This window comes from Coturnix japonica, chromosome 1 (assembly GCF_054131305.1).
Source record: "Coturnix japonica strain WE chromosome 1, WE-NBRP24, whole genome shotgun sequence".
Lineage (NCBI taxonomy): Eukaryota > Metazoa > Chordata > Aves > Galliformes > Phasianidae > Coturnix > Coturnix japonica.
The window spans coordinates 69,966,781-69,980,810 of NC_140663.1; the positions used below are offsets into that span (position 1 = coordinate 69,966,781).

The 14,030-nt window shown below is 40.0% G+C and overlaps 2 protein-coding genes across 3 annotated transcripts in view; one reads left to right on the forward strand and one right to left on the reverse strand.

Annotated features, from left to right (window-relative positions):
* Window positions 1-3,183: 3,183 nt before the first annotated feature.
* Window positions 3,184-13,945, reverse strand: FKBP4 (FKBP prolyl isomerase 4). Its single transcript, XM_015871866.3, has 10 exons — window positions 13,686-13,945; window positions 12,239-12,383; window positions 10,882-11,024; window positions 7,933-8,053; window positions 7,228-7,384; window positions 5,860-5,950; window positions 5,458-5,541; window positions 4,896-5,081; window positions 4,278-4,517; window positions 3,184-3,842 (listed from the first exon to the last, which is right to left on the reverse strand). Exons 1-10 carry the CDS (start codon window positions 13,767-13,769, stop codon window positions 3,765-3,767), a joined length of 1,329 nt encoding a protein of 442 aa, XP_015727352.2. The 5' UTR covers window positions 13,770-13,945; the 3' UTR covers window positions 3,184-3,764.
* Window positions 13,247-14,030, forward strand: part of LOC107318263 (KICSTOR complex protein ITFG2-like) — a 29,610-nt gene continuing 28,826 nt past the window's right edge. The window contains exon 1 of one of the 2 annotated variants that reach the window (XM_085544322.1): window positions 13,247-13,485. In XM_085544322.1, the coding sequence (XP_085400448.1) occupies window positions 13,482-13,485 (4 nt within the window). In that variant the 5' untranslated portion in view covers window positions 13,247-13,481. Of the gene's footprint in view, window positions 13,486-13,915; window position 14,030 lie in introns of those variants that run through there. The other variant, XR_014945018.1, reaches the window with a different exon arrangement.

Sequence of the window (14,030 nt, forward strand, 5' to 3'; positions counted from 1 at the left end):
GGGAAGATGGCGGCTGTGCGGGCTCAAATGGATGACGCCAGAGCAGAGGAGGAGCCCAGGAGGCGGGAGAGGCTGGGCGGGACCGCCTATGGGCAACCCGGAGCAAGTTACCTCACGCCGTGGCCCCAGCGCTTTGCTGCCGTATCAAGAAACGCTTTGTGAAGATGAAATAATTGAACTGAAAAAGGGTTGTCACCTCAACAATTTAAAAAGTTAAAACTCAAATAGACACTGTTCTAAAAGCTGTTATAAAACCAGTTTGTCTCATTAGACTATAGCCAAATGAACTGAAGAAACAAGAAAAACTATTAGAATTTTGAAGATTAAAGCTGCTAATTTCCAATTTTATGTTTTGGTGAAAGTACTGATTCTACAGATACAGATTCTAATCACCATTTTCATTAGAGGTATTGATAAATCATAGAATTACTCAGGTTGGTAAAGACCTTGAAGATCATTAAGTCCAACCACAGCCTAACCATAGTACCCTAACTCTAACAACCCTCTGCTAAATCATATCCCTGACCACCACATCCAAGCGGCTCTTAAACACATCCAGGGACGGTGACTCAACTACCTCTCTGGGGAGCCTATTCCAGTGTTTAACTGCCCTTTCTGTAAGGAAGTGTTTCCTAACGTGGTTGCTTTTAACAAAATGGATGCCACGCAAATCATCAAAGCTGTCAATTTCATAAAGCCCAAGAGACTGAATCATGACCAGTTCTAGGAGATCCTTATAAGTATGGATGCTGATTGCGGGGTCATCATTTACTTTTCTGAGTGAAGGTGCCTAAGTCAAGGTAAAGTGCTAAAAGACTTTACAGAATCAAAAGGAAAATTTGTTCCAGAATGTAGAGATTACAAATGGCTCAGATTTAGTATCTTGGTGGATTTGATAGTTCATTTAAATGAGCTAAATAAAGAATCATACAATCACCAAGGCTGAAAAAGAACTCCATGATCATCTAGTCCAACCATCCACCTACCAATATTACTACCCTGAAGCATCTCTCTAAATACTTGAGCATCTCCAGAGATGGTGACTCCACAACCTTCCAGAACAGCCTGATCCAGTTCCTGACCACTCTTCTAGAGAATAAATTCTCCCTAATACCCAACTTGAACCTTCCCCAGCGCATTTTCAGGCTGTTCCCTTTAGTCCTATCACTAGCTATGTGGGAGAAGAGGCCTACTCCACCTCATCACAACCTACTTTTTTCAGGCTGTTGTACGGGTTTCCCCATAACCTCTTCTTCTCCAGACTAAACAATCTCAGTTCCCTCAGCTGCTCCTCCTAAGTCTTGTGTTCCAGACCCCTCACCAGCTTCATCCTAATAACCAGACTGCCATTTATGTATCCTCCCAATTGCTGCATTCAGTTGGGAAGGTATCAGGTCTATATGCATTGATAGCTTTATTTCATACTCAAATTAGAAAGGGATACATACCTCTGCTTCCAATCAAAGCAAATATACTGTACATAATTTTCTATCTGATCCATTAAATCATGCATCTACAAAGTGAAAATCACCTGTGCTTTATTTCAGACGACAGTAATATAAGTTATGGCAAAAAAATCTCATGCATTTTGATACGCTAAACACAGTTCTGTGAACAGTGAAAGATATGCAGCCATGCTTGTGTTTTGATATAGGAATCTTAGAATAGGTTTCACAATTTGGAAAAAATAAAGAATTAAAAAAAAAAATCGAACATTTGCAACTTCATTTTCAGTCAAAAAATGTATTATGTGCAAATTTTCACAAGGAATGTATAGAGTTGCAATCAGATGTTCAACTGAAAAAAAAAATTGTCTAGTCTCTTTACCAGACTTTCATAAGCCCTCTCTTACCAAAGAAATCCCCTGCTTCACAGTCATGTCTTATTAATGTCATCACTTTTTGGCAGTATATACATTTATGAACAGTTATTGTCAAGGATGAAACGCAGGATTAACACCTGGAGAACTCACTAGGAATGGCAGCCACTGCCACTGAACCAGCTCGATACATTAGTCTCACAAAAACAAGGTCAAACATCCCACTAGCATTATGCTTTTGCTGCTGTTTTTGTGTTTCAATAAAAATTCATTAAAAAATAGGACTTGTTACTTAAATATGTTGAACTCATTTAATTAATATGCAGCCCATGGCAATTCCTGTTGGCTCAATGCAGCCCAGGAAAACCAAAAGGCTGGACAACCTCATCAGTAGGATTTCTCCCTGTGTGAGCCATATTAAGTGTTCCGTTTAGAGGTACTTGTGCTCTAGTACAACATAGAAAAGCTTTCAAATATACAGGGCTGATAGTATTTAACCAAAACTTATGAAAAGTACCTGCAATAACTGTTATGTTTAAGCAAGTGAAACTGGTCCTTCAAAGTCAAGGAAAACAGCATTTTTCATGTGATAACCTAACAAAGACTGCATTGCCTTTTCCTCTCCTACACCTTCCCAACCTGAAGGCTCTTAGGGCACCACTAATCTTGCAGAAAGCAGTGCAGGTCACACACTCATAAGCTACCTCCAACCCAGCAGTTGCTGGACTTACCATCTTGGGTCTGAGGTCAGGACAGTATGTCATACAGAACTTACCACTTTCATGATAGTTTAGACATACAGCTCCCTGGCCCAGGCTCTCTCCCCTCTGAAACAGACAAAACTGCATTCCTTCTGGATAGCAATAAATTTGTCCCTTCCACACATACCATTCTCCAAACCAACACAAGAAATACCACAGAAAAAAAGTAGGAGAATATTAAGTAGTTTTCTTGTGAGGTAAGGATAATGAAGACACTGGAATCAGTCAGATGCTTGCATTTCATTAGGAATTATAAACAATTTTAACATGTTTTACTATTGGCATTTATTTTATCTTCAAAGCCAGTTACTTTCAGGTATCAATCAGTATTCTTCCGGTCCAGTTTCATAGCATGAAGGGGAAAGAAATATGAACAGATAATAATGCATAGGTTACAGACCTGTGTACAGTTTTAAGCAACATTTTCTTCATTTGCAAATAGTGTGTGCACTTTTTTAAATGGCAATGAATCAACAGTATCGGAAAGAAAGTAGATATTGTGGTTACAGTACTGCTATGTGGATAAGAAAACACTGAATGACTAAAAGAAACAGACTCTTAGTTCTTTGCAAATGCCAATAAAACCACAAAAAGTTCAATTCCTTGAGCTTAATTGGAGCTTTATTACTTAAGCTGTGACTTCACAGTCTTCACCTTCAGCAATATGCAAAAAGGAAGCATACAAGGAAGGTTACAACACTTAATGGAAGAAGGGGAGGGGGACAATGCCAAGGCAGTAGAACAATGAGCACTGATTTCTTCTGAAATCTCACATGAGAACTGTTGGAAAAGGCTAATAACTGCTTTAAAAAAACAGAAAAAATAAAATCAAGGAATTTAGTCCCAGATTCTGCTTCCTAAATTTAAGTAAGCTGGAACAAGAGAAACACAAACACCAATAGCAAAATGCAGATAAACCGAGCAGAGTAAATCCAGACAGAACCCAAACAGTAACAGAAGCTGTATGAATAAATAAAGTCCCTAGGATTAAATCAGATTTGTGCTGCCATTCAGCTTATTTCACAGACATACAAAGCTGCTCTCTTGACTGTGGCATGGCGACTCAGCCTCTACTCCTCCGAAGCCACTGTCCAACCAGGTAGAAAAATAAAGGTCTAATTCACTGGAAATTCTTTCATTTACAAAACTAATGGAACATGGTTTGTTTATGCTTCTGTGTCAACTTATTTATCTTCAACTCCATTCTGCTCATCTTTCATTTCTGCATACTCAGTGTGGCCGGTTTGAAGAGTAGTAGCCGTCTAAACAGAGACATATAAGATAAAATAAATATATTTACTATAAAAAAATTGCCAAAATTTGAAACAATAGCAGAAATGTCATTCAATGCCTATCACTAGAACTGATTCTCAATATCATCTGACAATATAATGAAAAATAAATGAATAAATAAAATCTGGTATTAAAGTAGATGGCAATGCCACTTTCCTTAAAGAATCAGCAGAAAATTTCTGTGTGTTTGTTTATACTTCTTCATGAGACGGAAAACTAAATACACAAAACAAGATGATTTCATCATGTTGAGCACTTCCTATCCCCATTATTTCTCACCCCCATCAATGCAACTAGCTACTTGAGTGCTCTCTGACTGTATGAGAAGCCAAATAATCAAAACTCTATTCCTTGTCTAACATGTGACATTAGACCATGTGATCTTCTGGAGTAGCGCTACTTACCTTTAAGTCTTTGTCGGCAAGCCTTTGGAACATATTAGCGTACATCTTCTTCTCTTTTTCATGCTGCTCCCGTATCTTTTGCTGACAAGCTACTAGTTGCACTTTGGCAGCTTTGTTACTTGGATAGAGTTGTATCACCTTCTGGAAATCTCCTCGGGCCAGTTCAAAATCATTGACAGCCAAGTGGGCTTCTCCACGCCGGAAGAGGCCTTTTTCATTGCTGCTATCCAGTTCAAGTGCCTGCATTTAAAATAGAGAAAGAAAGAAACAAAAGCAGCATTTGAAAACAATACAGTGTTTGTTTGGTTTTTGTTTAGTTTGCTTGTTCTAAACTAATATGCAGTCAGAGCACCAGCAACTGCTAGAAAATTACCATTACTATTATCACTGTTGTCAGGGCTTAGTAAAAAGCTTAATTAAATACAGCAAAAATAAGCAGAAAAAGATACAATAAGCCATATCCAACACCTTATATTCATACTCATTTTATTTGCTATTGCCCAACCGCCAGCTGATCAAAATCTGAACACCACACAGCTGGGTATTCCTCAAGTTGTTAAAGAAAGAGATAAACTGTCAGACTGCTTGAGCAGCTTAAGAATGAATAAACCCCCCTACCTTGTTGCAGTTCTCCAAGGCCTGAGAGTACTCTTTCAGTTTGAGATGGCACATAGCTAGATTAAGGTGGGCAGCAAGCCTCAAGCTCTTGGCTTTTGTATTCTCCTCATCAGAGAGTCCTGATTCATGCTCCAGCCATGACACAATCTTCTTATACTGCAATGCTGCTTGTTTGTATTTCCCCTCCTGTAAACAAGACAGTTAAATTTTCATAAGCTCACCACAGGAATTTTTATTTAAACTTCCCCCCGCCCCTTCTGCTTACCTAGAACAATAGATCTGAAAAAAGAAAAAAACATAAATCAGAGTAATCAGAAAACTTCCATTACTTAGAATACACTACAATCATAGTGTATCACTACTGCAGTGGGTAAGGAAATCTATTTGGACACTGCAACTCTAAGGCTATTTTTTTCCTCTTCAGTCCTTTCTCCATTGTCCTCATAAAATGACATGGAGAAAACCACAAACACCACTTTGGTCATTTCAAAGCTGTAGATCGTTATCATCAGTTCACACACGGACTAAGAAATGAGACCATTTACTGGGTATTATCATTTACCTTGAAGTACTGAGTGCCTCTTTCCTTCACGATGCAGCTTTGTTCCAGTTTCTCTTCTGTATTCATTTCCCAAGATTCCTTAGCCTATCCAAACAGGAATAGTTCAAGACAGTGACAGGGAAACCATACGGCTGTGCTATTTTCTCAGTAACAGCACACAAGAGACAGACTTGAAAGAACAGTTTTGCACAGCTACTGGAAACAGCTAGAACAAGAGAGATACTTGATAGTAATAGACATGAGTCCACTAAGGACAATTTCAATCAAGAGCTCCCAGAACACAATCACCACATCCAGTAACGTCTTCCTTATTTCAGGTCAACATTTTAAGGACTCCACTGTCCTTGTTTAAGCCGCATCAACAATTCCCACACCTCCCAGTTTGTTTGCTCTCATTCCCACCTTTTCAAAGCTCTTGAGTTTCACTTCATATTGTAGTTCTGCATCCGGAGGGATCTGAAATTTCTCCTTCCCAGTACTTCCAAAACCGTAGCTGTAAGATTAAGAGGGGCGGGGAAGGGAAAAATTATGAAACTGGATATTCACACAAACCTCTACACAGGAAGCTGGAGGCAAAAACCACAAAAATCTGCCCATAAAGCATTATTACAAGACAAAGTCTTGAAGAACTGCAGATAATCTTCTGGAATTTGCATGCACAGGACAAAAGAGAGGTAGAAAATCTGGGACTGATTTTACTAATTTCCACATTACCCTTTACAAGTTACAAGTTTTACTTGTTTGGTCACTGCTGTTTCTATGAAGAAAAAGCAAGTTTAAAAAAATAAAATCCTTTGAGGTTGTGTACATCTTGCTTTTTATTATTATATTATTTTTATTATTGCCCAAGACAGGCTATTTCCTTCACAGTATCTGTATTCTAACCGATTCCAGAGACAGCAATACATAGAGATTAGGTGAACAGCTGTGCACAAGACACTGTTAACCCGCTAATTAACAGTAAATAACTATACAAAGCTTCTGCCCTGAAACTCCAGTAAAAAACTGTATACTAACAAAAGTGCTGAACATAGGGTCTACTTTTCCTTTGTTCTATCAAATTCAGTTCCAGTTTATAAAACTGTAAAAGAAATACATTTAAGTTGGATGGAAACAATCTTTGTGAACTCCGCTTGTTTTATATTTGTTCACACTGCAAGGGGAAAATTCTGCTTGCCTTTTAGGGCACTTAAAGTCCATTCCTATCTCTGAATTGGTGGTTCTTGGTCTCAGAATCAGAGATGTTGGTTCCAAGATTTAGACAAAACACCGATTTATTCCCCACAGAAAACATGAACGTCTTCTTCCAAATTGCTTAAAAATTCAAGCAAACTCTTCCTAAGTGGCAAGGGATTTCAGATACTCATAACCACATTTCACCTGAACACTATCTTATCATGTAAGGCTACTAAGAAGGCTTACTGAACCTTTTACTACTCTGTTATTCTAGATGTCTTTACACACAGTGCTGTATATTAAGTGTACTTTCATTATGTAGGACCCACATGAATGTAAGTTAAAAACAGCAACAGTATGTTATAATATTCACTAGAATCAACACTATAGAGATTTGCATCAGTTTCTTTTCCAACACTAATATCAGTGGCTAAGTAATCTTAGCTTCGTATCTTCCATAAATCCAAGTTTCAGGTCTGATTACGTGTTTACAATAGCACTGAAAAGAGTTGAAAAATACCGCAAACAAACATGGTTCTCACTAGATGATCACAGTAAGCCCTCTCAAGTACCAGAAGATGACAAACAGCTTACTTGGGTTTGAGATAGAAAATGGATTCCTCAGATTTCTCCATTTTCTGGATTGCTTTTTCCAGACCGTGAGGAAGATCATAGTTATCACCTTCTCCAATCTCAAAGCACAGCTCACGCTTATCAAAAACACGATCTCTGTATCGGCCTTCAAACTCAACTGGTAACAAAAAAGAGAACCCAGATACAAATCAGAAGGTGTCTATGCGTGGTAAGGGGTAGGCAACACAGACAACACAAGAAATGTCAAAGCTTTCTCTCCTAATCAGTCTTTTCTCTTTTTAGGAGTTACATACATATGTCAGCTACTGGCAACAAATTCCACTTCTGCTGCTTTAGTTAATAAATGCTTTTTCCTTCCAGCTGTCCCGTTGTGTGTCATTTTTTTTCCCCCACTTCAACAACAAACAAATGTCAGAACTACTTTCCCACTTGCTCCTCAGCAAATGGACATACTTTATTAATAGACTCCTTTAACTTTTGTGATAAGCACTCGATCAGATTTGCTATCTCTGAAGAACAGAGCTTCTGGTGGAAAAATCTAACTTTCTCTAAAAAAAGAGAATGATAGCTTAGTTTAGGTTATTATGTTACTTGCTATCAGAAAGAGAAGGCGGGTATTCTCTTCCAGAACAAAGAAATTACAGGTAGGGAAAAACATACTTTCCATCCCAGTAAACTCATTTAGTACGTATATAATATACATACTCTCTACCAGGGCACCCTCATTGGGCTTCGAGTAGCCTTCGCCTTTCTTACAGATTCTTCGGATGATGCCACCATCTTCATCATCAGTGAGGTCTTCCCCCTTAAACTCAAACAGCTCTATCTATGGAGGAAAGAAAAATCTTGCATTTACATCTATCACTTCAGTAACTCACAGAATTTATACTTGAGTTCTTTGAAATCACAGCTGTTATGACAGCCACTGTCTTAATACCCTGTAAGATATTAGGCAGCTAAGACTACAAAGACACCCTATTTAGCAGATACTAAGTGGAAACCTACTGAGCAGTTTCAGATTATTTAGGCTTCTTTTCTTTCAGCAACTTTGGTCTTCCGATACTGCAAATAATATCCTTTAATTGAAAGGAATGTGAGACTGACTTCCTAGTAAAGTTTACATGAGCCACAATACTTAAGGACTACGACAGAACACACAAAAAATGATTCTACTGGTTCACAGAACAGCATTTTTTTTTCTCCCCTCACAGAATCATAAAGAATATCCTAAGAGCAAGTAGTAAGTCTGAGTTATAAGTAGTGAGAAGGGAAAGAAAATGAGCAGGAAAGTTTAATATTAAACATCTAATCCTTCTCTTAAATTCTGATCTCATCCTTCATCTATCGTCAAATTCAGATAAACGTTAAAGGCCTTGTAACTGAACCCAAAATATTCCAAATCTTTTTTCCCAGCAATAAAACAAATTAAATAATATTGCTTTAGCTCAGATTTCAACTATTTGTCTCACCAGATTATAAACAGGTACACTGAAGAAATAGGAGAATTTCCCAAAACAAATTTGGAGAGTAAAGCTGCTAATTTCAAATCTTATGCTTCGGCAACAGATGATGCTGGGGGCAACGAAGATGATCAGGGGGCTGGAGCACCTCCCCCATGAGGACAGGCTGAGGGAGCTGGGCTTGTTCAGACTGGAGAGAAGAAGGCTGCAGGGTGACCTCATTGCAGCCTTTCAATACCTGAAGGGAACTTACACCCAGGAGGGAAGTAAACTCTTCGAAAGGGCTGATAATAGCAGGACAAGGGGAAATGGATTTAAGTTAAAAGAGGGAAGATTTAGGTTGGATGTTAGGGTAAAGTTCTTCACTAGGAGAGTGGTTAGGCCCTGGAACAGGCTGCCCAGGGAGGTTGTGGATGCCCCGTCCTTGGAGGTGTTCAAGGCCAGGTTGGACGGGGCCCTGGGCAACCTGATCTAGTAAATGTGTATGTTTGGTGGCCCTGCCAGGCAGGGGGGTTGGAACTACATGATCCTTGAGGTCCCTTCCAACCCGGGTCATTCTGTGATATGCTCCAGATACAGCAGCATTTGCCCTTTTTATTAGAGGTACTGAAAATTAGTAACATATCACTAAAGAAACAGCTTCTTCAGTGCCTTTAAATGACACAATACGTGTCTTTACTTGTATGAGACAGTCAAAATGACAATAAAGTGGTTTTATTTAAGTGTTGTCATCATATCTGGCATAGCCAGCAGTGCAATGAAGACAAGATGCTGAAAAAGAGTGACTTACAAACTTAATGGAAGACAATGCAATTGCCATCAGTAACTCACATTGGAGGAAATACTGTTGCATCCAACATCAACAAGATTTATGTGCATGTATTATATAACGGAAATCAAAGTTTTCAATTTCATGAAGTTCAAGGGATTGAATCATCACCAATTTCAGGAGTTCTTTAAATGTATGGATGCTGATTATGGGGACATCTATTACTTTTCTGAAGCCAGGTGGCTAAGTAAAGGTAAATATTAAATTAAAAAAAACCGCCCTATTTTTGTTGTATTTGCAGCTCTCTTTTCAGTTCTTCTAAACGCATTATCTGCGATCAGATATTCAACTGAAGAATCTGATTGCGTCTGTTTATGAGACTTTCGTAAGACCTGTCTTAACAGAAAAAAAATATCCCTCATTTCACAACCATGTCTTATTCATGCCATTGCTTTTTTGGTAGTACGTACGTTTGTGAACATTTATTGTCAAGGATGAAGCATGGGAAGAATAAGATTTCACCAAAAATCACTGATAAGCACCTTGAGAATGCAAGCATTGCAACCACATTCAAAAGAGACTGATGCATCAGCTTCACAAAGCCATGGTCACATATACCCCCAGTTTCATATTTTTATTGCTCTTTTTGAAAATATTTTATTTAAAAATACTAAAAAAATAGAAGTTTTGTAACTTATATTAACCATACTATATATCCAGCCCAAGAAATCTGCTCTTCACTCGCTGCAATTCGTAAGTTTGCATACCTATGGTTTACAATAATTATCTTATTTTTAAAAAGTTCAAAGCCATCACTTCAGGGATTTGTGAACTGAAGCTACATGAAATGCAAAAGGAATAAAATATGCATTTGCACAAATATTATTTCTACTTGATATTTTGATGGATACTTTAACACCAAATACAATCCTAGTCTAATTTAGACATAGATGCTCCAAAACGTCCCACTGATGACAATATAGGCTTCTCAATTTCTTTTGCATGCTTCCTCCCCAACTTATTCCACAGATGGATCATGAGGAATAAAAATAAATAAATACAGAGAGCTCCAGATTTTGATGTGAAGATTAATAAGACTTACTAAATCTTTCAAGAACAGTTTTTGAGAGTCATAACACAAGCACATACACAAAAAGAAATGAAGTGTTTTATTTGTAAGAGAACTTGAACACAATTCTGGTGTGCTGATGGCATTTGCAAAGGAACCATGCTACCATGGGTTGGTTGGTTTTTGTTTGTTTATTTAAAAGTTTGTTTCAAACCAGAAAGAAAACACAGGAGGTAGACTAAAGAAAGAAGCTTCTTGGACTAATTATCTTACACTCCTGTCTAAAAAGAAATTATATCACATTATTTCCACTGTGAAATACCATGTTCTTTGTTCAGTGGCTGTATCTCACTTACCTCAAAAATCAGCGTAGCATTGGGAGGTATCTTTGGTGGGCTGCCAGCTAAGCCGTAGGCATATTCTGGTTTACATGTAATCCGACAGATCTCACCAACCTTCATAGTTGCTACAGCAATGTCCCATGCTTTGATCACCTCACCTGCACAAAGCAAATTTTTATCATGAATGCTAGGTATACATGAAAGACAATCAGCTCTGTCAGTATATACAGGCTAAGATGAAATACTGACTTACGTTCATTCTGGGTTCTATACATCAGTTTTAACTGTAATCAACTTACAAAGTTACTTGGGCACCCAAATTTAGCTGGTTTTTTTTTTTCATTCTACAGTGATTATTCTTCTCCCCTTATTTCTTCACCCATACAGAACATAGGTAATCTAGACACAGATCATGCCTAAAGTACCCGACAAAATCTCAAGTGTGAGCAAGTAGCAATGCTCTCCAAAAAATAAGGTCTTAGGGTAAGAGACTGTCTGCTTGTATTTAGAAAACAGCCCACAATAGCCCCGTCTCTCTGTACTTTATCAGTTGGCAAAGGCCAACGTAAGTGGTAACTGAAAGTTGCCTGGGTTTATAACAGAAAGGGGAAGGAAAGTAGAACAAGTATCCCTCCTAAAGCCAAAGTAACAAAAACCTCTCAAGTGCTCCTACTTGTGGTTCCTTTCAGTTCAATCAAGTTGCCTTGTAGCATTTGGTAAAGTTCTATCATCCCAAATTTCAGGACTTCGTAGAGTTTATCTCCCAAATAAAAAGCCAGTAGGTAAAGAACTCCTAGTGATAACCACAGATTAAATAGTAAATTTTGCAGGAACTAGGATGTTTGGATTTTCATACTCAAAAAACAGTTTTTGATAATGAAGAGACTTACTTCAACAGTTAGATCTGGGAGCTTAGAGGTAGAGAGAGCATATTTCCTCTTTCCTTCAGTTGCAGCTGATAGCTGCCCCTGTGCACTCTGTCCCAGTACTTTCACATCCTTGCCCCAGTACCCAGCTACACTTAACTCTTCTTAAATTTGAGGCAACAAGATACAAAAGCAATACAAAAAACTATCAACAAAATATATGCTGCAGCTATTTAACTGCCTTTATTGCTGTATCTCACAGTAAACTCCCACTGAGGTGAGTTTGCTTCCCCTGTAGCGTTGTATCTGAGGTCCTGTGAATTCTGAGCCAGATACACAGCATGCCTACTCAGAAAGATCTCAAAGCACTTCTGAGTTAATCTGTATATATAAATAAACAGCTCTGAAAACAAGTTAAAATAGTGATCTTAGGGAGTGAAAAAGTGTGCAAGAAAACTCCATCTCAATATTACTAAGATTGACCAAAAGCAAACATAAGGTATTACCTTTCCCCAGGTCAAATGAAAACTTGTCTCTCCTGTCCAGACTGGAGTCAAATTTTGTGCCATCAAGAAGCCATCCTGTATAATGGACAGTCACTTTATCACCGATCATCGGAGACTCTGTACCAGTGCCTTCTCTCTTGACAACCTGAAAAAAAAACAGTAAGCAACTCTAAAATGATCAAAACTACATTTGCCTATTGGACTTCAATTCTATTCGCTTAAGGCGTGTGACTTACCCTCTCCAGTCAACAACAGATTTGCAGGTATACTTCAGTTATCTAGAAATGTCACAACTAGCCTGTCTAAAGATGAGTAGCATTTCAAATGCAGGAAAAACAAAGGCGGCTCTGCTGCCACCAGGTCAAATTCTCTGGATACTATTCTGATATAAAGCTAGTGAACAATCAAAAGGATCTCTGCTGGAATCAGTGCTATGATAGTAGTACAGAATTGGTTTATGTCAGTTCAGTTAGACCTTTTCAATAGATGTAACCTGCATTCCTGCAACCACTACTACAAAAGAAAACTCTGGAGTCATGGGAGCTGGACTTCAAGACCTCCACAATGTTTTGCCTTATCAGCTCATAATCACACATTACTTATTTTTATAATGTTCATACAACCTCAGTTATTTTACCAGTATTCCCCTCCTCCTTTGTATTTTTATTATCACCTGCCTCTCCATCATCAAAGAATGGGTACTGCATATGGTAGAGAGATACTTGATGCCTTTTACAATGTTCGAGTAGCCAAGGTACTAGAGACCCCCAGGTCATGGGGGCTGTGCTTGTCACCAAGCACATCTATACCAGGCCCAAGTGTAAAACGTGCCACCTCAGGCTCCAAGCCATGGTCATATTAAGACAGAGTGCCCCCATTTTCAGGCTGTGAGAAATAACCAGTTCAGCCTACACAGCGCTGCACTGCTCAGCACCATCTACATAGATAAAAGCCATACACACACTTTTGCCAAGGCACCATCTTTAATTCCAGCGTCCGACCACGTGCTGGGGGCGGGACTGATCTGCTCAACCCCCCCCCAAACTAAAGAGCAGAGAGCTCAGCCCGGCTCTCCCATACCCACGCGGGACAGGGAGGGACACCTCGCCTTTCCCCCCCACTTCTCCCTTAGGATTTCCTCACGGAAAGCGTGGGCTCCTTCTCATTGCCAGCTCCCACGGGGAGCCCCGTACACGGGCAGCGCCTGCGCAGGCCGCCACAGCCGCCTGCAGCGTTGCGGCTGATGTGTAAGTAACCATGAGGGCTGTACGAGCATAACGCTCGGTGAGCGGCCCGCTCACAGCCCTACCCGAGGGGAAGGGACCAGCCGGCGGCGTGTCGGCGGCCCGGGGAAGGAGGCCCAAGGAAGCGCCCGCTCGTAGGCCGCCCCTCAGGGCCTCACAACAGGCTGGTACCCGAGTAGTAGACAGCGGCAGCCGCTCAGTACCTTGAGAACGCCCTCATCCCGCTTAGGGGTGATGTCCGTCCCCTCCAAGGGAGCCCCATCCGCTTTCATCTCTTCTGCCGTCATCCCGTCTGTCGCGGCCACCGCTGCTCTAGGGAAGGGCTGCCTGGTGGAGTCGGCACCGGCCGCCGCGTTGGGCTGGTACCGCGCCGCAGCTCCGGCTCCGAACAACGAGAGAACAAACGCCGCACACGCCTCCTCCTCCTTCTCTACCTTCACCGCAGCGCGAGCCCCAGAGCAGTGAGAAGGAGGAAGGGGAGGGGGAGAGGGAGGAGCCGAGAAGTTTCTAGAGAAGCGGCTGGGCTGTCGCAGAGCGGCCGCCTGTGG